This window comes from Pogoniulus pusillus, chromosome 14, assembly GCF_015220805.1.
Source record: "Pogoniulus pusillus isolate bPogPus1 chromosome 14, bPogPus1.pri, whole genome shotgun sequence".
Classification (NCBI taxonomy): Eukaryota; Metazoa; Chordata; class Aves; order Piciformes; family Lybiidae; genus Pogoniulus; species Pogoniulus pusillus.
The window spans coordinates 28552609-28562670 of record NC_087277.1 but is presented as its reverse complement, the minus strand read 5'-3'; the positions used below and the strand labels follow the sequence as shown (position 1 = coordinate 28562670).

At 47.1% G+C, this 10062-nt stretch overlaps 1 protein-coding gene across 1 annotated transcript in view; it reads right to left on the bottom strand.

Annotated features, from left to right (window-relative positions):
- Window positions 1-140: 140 nt before the first annotated feature.
- The window catches only part of LOC135181475 (neural-cadherin-like), an 88437-nt gene continuing 78515 nt past the window's right edge, over window positions 141-10062 (bottom strand). The window contains exons 29-33 of the mRNA XM_064154712.1: window positions 9528-9792; window positions 5720-5900; window positions 2853-3106; window positions 1614-1768; window positions 141-997 (exon numbers count right to left, since the gene is read on the bottom strand). Coding sequence (XP_064010782.1) covers window positions 587-997; window positions 1614-1768; window positions 2853-3106; window positions 5720-5900; window positions 9528-9792 — 1266 coding nt within the window. The 3' untranslated portion in view covers window positions 141-586. The remainder of the gene's footprint in view (window positions 998-1613; window positions 1769-2852; window positions 3107-5719; window positions 5901-9527; window positions 9793-10062) is intronic.

Genomic DNA, 10062 nt, shown 5'->3' with positions numbered 1-10062 from the left:
TATTCACAGCCAGGATGTTTCTAGTCTTTTCCTTTCTTTACAGGTCATTAGAGTGAAACAGAGGAAGCCTTACCTGGCAGCCCATAATAGTGAGTGAGATGGTGTCTGTGTGATGTCAAGACAAAAGCTGACAAGAAAACTAGAAATTCAAAGTGTTTTATACTTAACATTTGCAGTAATTATTTCACAGCCTACAATCCCACCTGCCTGGTGGGATTAATATTCATGCTAGAGAGAAAACAATTCAAGTTCTTGCATCCAGGATAATTCTAGTAAGTCACTGTGGTCTACAGAAATAAAAAGGCATAGGATAGAGCTATTCTATACAGATCCTACATCCCAAAGTTTTCCAGAAGATCCATGCTTTAAAAGCCTCTTGTACTTCTACCATGAAACGAATGTTTGTACAGTGAATGCAAAAAGATGATTCAGAAGATGATTCAGATTATCACTCCTGGGAACAGTGAGAACATCACACTACTGGAACTAAGAGCTTGCATCAAGTAAGGTACTTGATGTAGCTTAGATATAGTTAAAAAAAAACAAAAGGGCATTCTTAAAAGTAGTGTCCATGTGTCAAGTTCCTTTAGTCCGGCTCCAAATGTTCATTTGAGACCTTGTAGAGTTCTTTAAGCTTGTCAAACTTTGACCCCCACTCTTGGAGGCAATCGTAATTGAGATCTTCATCACCACTAATGGAGTCTAAGGAACTAAGGCTCCCTGCTGGAGAGCATTGCCCTTCTAAGCAGTAAAATCTAATAGTGTCAGCTGGAAGACTCTGTAGGTTGTTATCTGCATCCTGAATGATTTGAGACACATATTCCTCTAAGTTTAGGGTGCTGGCAACAGCTGATGTTGATCGGTTTTGATGTGCATGTGTTGGAAACGAGTCTCTTTTTGAGCCAGTGGGTGTCCTGGAGTGTGGAGCAGCTGCACTTGAGGAGAAGTGGGGAATGGTATGGAGAGGTTTCTTGAGTTCATCTATGTCATAAGCATTCTGGGGGGAGGGCAAAAGAAAAACACAACAAGACAGACCAGTGCAAACATCAAAGAGAAACAACACAAAAAGGAACAGGTTAAAAAAACCCCAACAACCCAGTTCTGAAACTCAGTGCAGCACAAAACTGGATTCTGTGAGTTCTCCACAAGCTGAAGAGAGGGCACAGTTCAGAGAGCTAAGTTCTGATCATACCATTCTGGTCATTCTGACCATTTGCATAATGATACTCTTCATAGATTCATGGAACAATTCATAGAACGGTTTGGGTTGGAAGGGACCTCCAAGATCATCTGGTTTTAACCCCCCCTGCCATGGGCAGTGACACCTTCCACTAGACCACGTTGCTCAAAGCCTCATCCAGCCTGGTCATGGAGGGGACATCCATACCTCTCCTCAGCTAAATCAAAAGTGTTGTGTCCAGAGTAGTCCCCTCATGGGTGTCTACAGATGAGCAGCATCAAGAAAGGTATAGACTGAGTTGAAATAGAAGCCTCCTACTCAAGAGTACTCCAGAAAAGCCAATTGGATAAGGACAAGCCATTAAATAAAGGTCTAGGAAAGGAAGGTGAGAAGAAGATGGATTTTCAAAGACCACACTGAAGCTGCACCATACCTGGTCACGTTCTCCACCTCCTTCTTCATTATAATTAAAGACATTTTCTCTGACATCCTCCCAGCTTTCATGTTCTTCAGGAATGTGGTAAATTCCTCCTTTCCGAAACCCTGAGCTTCCCCACTGACTCCACACCGTGTAAGAGACCAAGAGTGCTGGAAGAAGCAAAGACACATCACTGTTATATGAGGTGACAAAGAACCATGCATGACAAACAAATGCTTATATGACTGCTGAGACATTCAATTAGCTCTTAATTTGACAACCACATTCCCAGGTAAGAAACAAGTTAATATAGCAAACAACTTCTATTCAGCAATGTAAAGAATCAGCTATGGCTATTACTTCACAAACTTCATTAAAAGGGTATTTTACTTACCTAAAGGAATCCATTTAAATAGAAGGCATTTTGGCCAATCTCTGGCCTTTCACCAATCCTGAGTAAATAAGACACCCAAAGTAAGTAAAACACTGTTTTAATGAAGGTTACAAGCGTAAAGAAATCGCAGAGTCTTTGCTATTCTGAGATGTGTGTGCACGATCCCATGGTGTTATTAACTTCTCAACCAAAGTGTGCCTGAAACTGGGCACACTGTGGACACCTCTTTCTGCCCTACACTCTTAATGAGGCTTGCCTGTTAAGGTCAGAAATGTCTAGAGGAAGATATCTTCCTTCCCAATATGTGAACAGCAGGTACTAGCTGTTAAGTCATAGAGTCATAGAATGGTCAAGGTTGGAAGGGTCCTCCAAAGGTCATCCAATCCAATCCCCTCTGCAGTCAGCAGGGCATCCTCAGCTAGGTCAGCTTGCCCAGAGCCCTGTCGAGTCTCACTTTGAATATCTCTAGGGCTGGGGCTTCAGCCATCTCCCTTTCCAGTGTTCCACCACACTCATGGTAAAGGTCCTACTATTACAAATGTGAGGGTTCAGGGCAGGTGGGATTTTCAGATGGGTGTGGCTGCACAAAGATTTGCACACAGAGATGGAAAGCTCTTACTTAAGAAGGATTGAAGAAAAGTGATTCTAAAAGACAGAAGTTCTGGAACTGCTAGAACTGGCCACAAAGCAAGTGAACTGTAACTATGTGCTGATGTCTATCCCTTAAGCATCCTCAAATGAACTCCCAGCTGGTGATCTCCAGAAAAAGTGGAACACTGATCACAACATCCAAAGGTAAAGCAGACTTGATTCAATGCAGCAAGGTATGAAAGAAAGACAAAAGGTACTGGTTTTCCTACCTAGGAAGACAAGGAGGCACATGCTAATTGCCAGAATAGAGCCAGAGCTGAGTCCAACAGGTCTTGCAGCCTTCACCTGGCTTATTTCACACCATCTGCCTCTGTAACCTTCAGGGCACTGGCAGATTGTCTTGTCTTGGGATTGAGCCACACAGGTACCCCCATTTCTACAGGTCCAGTGCCCACAAGGTGATGAGGTACAGTGCCTAAGCCCTGTGAGGTTGTCAGTCACTTCTACTTTCCCAGCTGGACACCTGAATAACAAAAGAAGAAATCTTTTAGGCAAGGAAAGCATCTTGTAGCCCCCTTCAGGTACTGGAAGGCTGCCCTAAGGTCTCCCTGGAGCCTTCTCTTCTCTGGGTTGAACAGCCTCAACTTTCTCAGTGTCTTGGTTCTAATTTAAATTTCCAGAGGCTCAGATAAACTTGATAGAACCAATAACTATTTTATAAAGTGCCCTTCCCTCTTCCCCTTCTTTCCCAAAGGAAAGGGATTAGGTGGAGACAGAGAGAGAGAGAGAGAAGTAAGCACATCCAAATAAATGAAATCTCCCTCGATTTGGAAGTTAAAAAGAAAAGTTTAACAATAACTTAAAAGGGTATCTGAGGTAGGGAAGTTACAAAAGGTATAGGGAAGGGAAAAGCAAATTCAAAAGTTATAAATACAGCCCTATTTTGATGGTGATGGCTTTGTCCACCTCGTGGGTGATGGCCACATGGTAAAACAAAAGAGAAACCAGGAACAGATGGTAATGCTGGTATGCAGAGAGCAGGAAGTGCAGGGAAGTGAAGTGCAGAGAGGTGCAGAGAGAAAGAGACAGGCAGTCCTCCTGCTTTTATGGATCTTGGACAGGAAGGGGGAGTGGGCTAACCATCACCTGGTGGTGTTCAGACCCACCCCTGGGGAGGGTCAAGACCACCTAGGGTCAGGTTCAGGGTTACTCCCCCTGGAGTGTTAACCCTATACACTCAGTCTGTCCCCATAGGGGAGGTTCTCCAGCCCTCTGATCATTTTGGTGGATCTTTTCTGGACCTGCTCCAGCAGCTCCATGTCCCTCTTATGCTGGGGGCACCGAAACTGGAGGTGGTGCTGCAGGTGTGGTCTCAGCAGAGCAGGGAAAAGCAGCAGAATCCCCTCCCTGTGCTGCTGCTCTCCCTGTTCTGTATGCAGCCAGCACACATCTGCCTGCTGGGCTGCCAGTGACCAGTGCTGGCCCATGTTGAGTTTTACATCAGCTGATATCGCCAAGTCCTTCTCCTCCAGCCTGCTCTTAGGCCTCTGCTCAATCAGTATGGATCTGTGCTTGGGATTGCCCTGACCCAGGTGTAGGACCTTGCACTTGGCTTTATTGAACTTCCTGAGGTTGGTTTGGGGCCACCTCTGCAGCCTGCCCAAGAGTGACCCAGCTTGGCTTTGAGGGCTGCAGAGAGCAAGTGATTTCTTCTGTTAGATAACTGGACAGAAGTGCTGTATTTTGGCTGAGCTGAAGGAATTCAAGTGGCTCCTTCTCTCAGTCCTGCTTGTATGCTTTTGGGGAGGGGGAGGTTTAAGAGGGATGCCTGTATTTTGATTTGCATGTTTTGATATATCAAGAGTGCATTTCCTCCAAGGAACTGTGTAGGACATCAGCAGGCAGACTTTGGTTCTGAGCCTGGACAGCCTATTTTAGAATGCAGTTTTATGACAGCCTAGTTTTGAAAGTCCCAATGATTCTTTCCAACTTCTTGACAGAAAAGCTATGCAAACATACACAGCAGAGAGAAGATGGATGTTACAAATATATAGACACAATATAAATGTGCCATATAGAAACAAAGATATTTTCACACGGAGAAGGACACACCAAAGCTTTTGCAATCCACCTTTTATCAAAGGGCATTTCAATTCATAGAGTTTCATAGAGAGTTTTTTCATAGAATCAACCAGGTTGGAAGAGACCTCCAAGCTCATCCAGTCCAACCTAGCACCCAGCCCTAGCCAGTCAACCAGACCATGGCACTAAGTGCCTCATCCAGTCTTTTCTTGAACACCCCCAGGGATGGTGCCTCCACCACCTCCCTGGGCAGCCCATTCCAATGGGAAATCACTCTCTCTGTGAAGAGTTCCTCACTAGCTTGTGATTGTCTCACCATGGGAGAAATAAAACAGTGTAGTAAATAGGTTCCATACTACCAGACTTGCAGGAAAAGGCAACTTTTGTCCAGGATGGCAGATGAGACATAAAGAAAGCTTTGTCCATGGCAAGCAGCAGCAGGGAGTTTCACTGTGTGCTAGTTAGAAGCAAGCTGGAATGTTTTGGTAAAAGAACTTGATAACAGGCAGTGGAATTAAAAACATGGTGTCTCCTTCTCTCACAGTTACGCTGAGAACTCTGGGAAGAAGAAGTAAACTTTCTCCATTTTGTCTTCCCTTCTGCCTTTGCCTTCAGACCTGGTCACATCTCATTAACCTTGCTCCCACTAACCTTGCTCCCTAACCTCTTGGCTGCACCTCTCTTCTTCCTGAGAACTGGGGTAAGGTTGAGAGGGCCAGGGGAAGGTGTTGGGGTGGTTTGAGAGCCCCTCCTGGGGACTCAGGTTTCTGGGAGGGGAGTTGTGCTTCTGTATTGTTTATCCTTTGTATATTTCTGTATATAATTGTATATAACTGTATAGATTGTAAATAGCTGCTTGTAAATCCTGCTAGCTGTAAATAAATTGCTTCATCTATATTCCCAGGGTCCGTCTGAGTTAGCTGGGTACCTACAAGTGTGGGGGGGCGGGTAAGAGCCCAAATCATCACACACTGTTAGAAGCAAGTTGCCTGAAATGAGGTGGCAAGAATGCGTTTCCCACCCACCCCTGGATGAAAAGCAAAGCTTTGTGTACCGGCATTCGTATTTTCTCCAGAGGTCTACGCAAAGGAAAGGGCTGTAACAGGGCTGGCTGCTGCAGGCGCTGGAGTGACAGCCCATGGTGACACCTTGGCGCCGCAGAATCAGGCCAAACTCTGTGCTTCTGCCTTCCACCAGGAGCGGCTGCCCGTTCAGCTGGACATCACGCATGCAGCCTGCAGCAAAGCAGGGGAGGGTACAGAGAAAGACAGCAAGTTAGCAACCTCCCCACCTCGAGTTTTGCAACACTGTACAAAACTTGAAGCTTTGTTTATTAAATGTTCCTTATGCTGCTTTCTTTTAGAAGAACTGCTCTCAGGACATCCTAGTGAGCAAGCTCAGGAAGTGTGGGGTGGAAGAGCAGGCAGTGAAGGGGGTTAGGAACTGGTTACAAGACAGAGTTTAAAGAGTGGTGATCAATGGTGCCAGGTCCAGCTGGAGAGTTGTAACCAGTTGAGTCCCCCAGAGATCAGTGCTGGGTCTGGTCCTGTTCAACGTCTTCATCAATGACATTGATGAGGGCACTGACTGGATGAGGCACTTAGTACCATGGTCTAGTTGACTGGATAGGGCTGGGTGATAGGGGGGTCTGGATGAGCTTGGAGGTCTCTTCCAACCTGGTTGATTCTATGAGTCTATGGCAGACAGACAGATAGACAGAGTCTGCTCAGCAAGTCTGCTGATGACACCAAGCTGGGAGGCTTGGCTGAGACAGCTGCAGGCTGTGCTGCCATCCAGAGAGACCTGGAGAGACTGAGAGCTGGGCACAGAGGAACCAAATGAGGTTCAAGAAGGACAAGTGCAGAGTCCTGCACCTGGGGAGGAATAACAAACTGCACCAGTCCAGGCTGGGAGGTGACTGCTGGAGAGCAGCCCTGTGGAGAGGGAGCTGGGAGTGCTGGGGGAGAACATCCATGGCACAGCAATGTGCCCTGCTGGCCAAAAAGGCCAATGGCATCCTGGGGTGTATTGGGAAGAGTGTGTCCAGCAGATCCAGGCAGGTTCTCCACCCTCTCTACTCTGCCCTGGTGAAATCTCATCTTCAGTACTGCCTTCAGTTTTGGGCTCCCCAGTTGAAGAGGGACAGGGATCTGCTGGAGAGGGTCCAGTGGAGGGCTACGAGGATGATGAGGATTCTGGATCACTGCCTGATGAGGAGAGGCTGAGGAGACTGGGGCTGTTTAGTCTGAAGAAGAGAAGACTGAAAGGGGATTTAATCAATGCTTATAATCTTCTGAGGGCTGTGGGTCAGGAGAGGGGGACAGGCTCTGCCCACTTGCTCCTTGGAATAGGACAGGGAGCAATGGGTGTGTGACACATGGAGATCTGGCTTTCACACAATAAAGTAGTCATAGGACTTAACCAGTAAAATAACAAGAGAGCCAGAGATGTTAGGACTTGCCAGGGTGTCCAGAAATGAAGCTAACAGTGCTGCAGGATCCAGGGGCCCTCTCTGATTGCCATTCAAAGAAAACACAAGAGGGCAAGTTCACCTTGTAAAGAAGAGCAGCTATGGTTTTCATTGAAAGGACTAAGGGGAGGGGGCTAAGTGGGTTAGGGTAGTGCTTTAAAACAAACAAACATGTAAAAGAATATTCATGAATATGCATCAAGCTAATACAGTGTTATCTAGTCCTTGTCCTGTATAAGCATTGCCACCTGTTGTTAGGGTGTGCCTCTAGCAATGTTGTTATGTGTTATGCACCCAGAGCTGTTTGCCTTTATTTCATAATAAACCTCTCATGCTTAACATTTGAGAGTGAGTTTGTTTCTCACAGATGGAAGCTGCAGCACAGGAGGTTCTACCTCAACACAAGAGGGAACTTCTTTACTGCAAGGGTCACAGAGCACTGGAACAGGCTCCCCAGAGAGGTTGTGGAGTCTCCCTCTCTGGAGACTTTCAAGCCCTGTCTGGATGTGTTCCTCTGTGCTCTCTGTTAGACAGTATTGTCCTGCTCTGGCAGGGGGGTTGGACTGGATGATCTCCATGGGTCCCTTCCAACCCCTAACATCCTGTGAGCCTGTGATGCCTCCACACAATTGGCCTGCATGGCCAGTGTGACGTTGTGCTGAGACTGCACATTGCAAGACACCTGAAAGTCTCCTGCTAAGGCTGGAAGTCCTACACAGATCATCCAGAAGAGCCAGGAGACAAGGTCAGAGATTGTCTGCCTCCTTCCCCCAGAAGCATGGGAAGAATCAAGTCTCAACAGCCAACAAGACAGAGTTCCCTGAAAGCATTTGGGCACTGTCTGGGCCTGTGGCTAGCCCCCATGAGTCAAGTAATACTAATTTGTGAGTAAATGCTTAAATGCCTCTTAGTAATTCTCCATTGCCTTCTGCCATAAGCAGAAAGAGCTCCTTGGGTCCATCCAGCAGGCAAGCAGTAGCTTGACTGCAAGCAGCATTTGACTGCAGGAATCTTCTCCTCCAGTTCAATCAATGTTTATCTATTTTGCCTGTTATTACTAGATCTAGATATTATCCATAGAACCTTTCCATGATCTCTTTAGGTCCCTTCCAACTCCTGACATTCTGTGGGCCTGTGAACTGCTACAGGACATATGTTTATGTGCTCTGAGCAATACTTCTTCAGGACAGCTTGATTGTACCAGCACAATGATTGAACAGAATAGTGCTATGAACCAGAAAACCTCCACTAAATTAATGTAGATTTAAAACATCATCTTAAAAGTGAGGCTGAATTAGCTGCAGGCAAATGGAAAAAGCTATCTTCTTGCTGAGCCACCATCTCAGAGTGCCAGGACCTCACTCAAGGAGATGGAGAGTGTACCATGAATTGCCTTGCTAATCTTCCTCCTACCAGGAGGTGTTGTATTTGTTCCTTAAGCTCTTCTGAAGCAATAAAAGAATAAATAACCTAGCAGAAGTTCTTTGCTTGGAGCCGTTGGCATGGAAAGTACAATGTCAAAGTGCTGCTTTGTAATACCTACGTCCTGATTAGAACCAGATACAATGGCAAATAGAGAGCTGAACATGGGGTCTGAGTTCCCTAGTAGAGGAGATGGCATTTCTCGGGCATAGTATCACAGTATCACAGTATCACCAGGGTTGGAAGAGACCTCACAGATCATCAAGTCCAACCCTTCACCACAGAGCTCAAGGCCAGACCATGGCACCAAGTGCCACGTCCAGTCCTGCCTTGAACAGCTCCAGGGACGGCGACTCCACCACCTCCCCGGGCAGCCCATTCCAGTGTCCAATGACTCTCTCAGGGAAGAACTTTCTCCTCACCTCCAGCCTAAATCTCCCCTGGCACAGCCTGAGGCTGTGTCCTCTCGTTCTGGTGCTGGCCACCTGAGAGAAGAGAGCAACCTCCTCCTGGCCACAACCTCCCCTCAGGTAGCTGTAGACAGCAATAAGGTCTCCCCTGAGCCTCCTCTTCTCCAGGCTAACCAATCCCAGCTCCCTCAGCCTCTCCTCGTAGGGCTGTGCTCAAGGCCTCTCCCCAGCCTCGTTGCCCTTCTCTGGACACGCTCAAGCATCTCAATGTCCCTCCTAAACTGGGGGGCCCAGAACTGAACACAGCACTCAAGGTGTGATCTAACCAGTGCAGAGTACAGGGGCAGAATGACCTCCCTGCTCCTGCTGACCACACCATTCCTGATGCAGGCCAGGATGCCACTGGCTCTCTTGGCCACCTGGGCACACTGCTAGCTCATGTTCAGGCAGGTATAATCTCCATGAGAATTCTTAACAGGATATATGACTCTCCAATAAGCTAAAAAATACCACTTTTAGGCTTGAATTCCCTCCTTTCAGGAGCCCACGGTATCACTCACCTTGGAAATCGCTCTCTGAATGGTTGGGAAGGCGGTTTCCCAGCACAATGCTTGCCCAATCCATTTCAAACCATCTGTTGATCCCCAGGACAGAGGTCACTTCTCGATCGCCTCCCCCGCTATTAACACGCAGGGTAAACTCGTTGTTGTAGCGCTCCATGGTCAGCAGGACCCACTGGCCGTTGTTTATCCGCAATGTCCTCATTCTCAGAGAGTGATTTTTGTCCCCCAAGCTGAAGTTAACGCTAAAGCAGCCCTCAACCACCTAGAGGAAGATGACAAAGATCTTTAATAGCAGAAAGGTACTTCTGAATGTTGTTAAAAACGTCCCTTCTGAAGAAACGGACCTGAGCATCATGTGGTGGTAGGCTTGATGGGGCAGACATGGGCTTATCCATGCCCAGACATGTTTCCCTGTTCCCCTGCTCCTCCTGTGCTGGGGAAGCAACCTTGGGAGGGGAGGGCAAAAGCCCTGGCTTTGCCTGATATTGTGAGGCCTGGCAATGTGCCATTCCAATTGGCCAATCCATGTCCA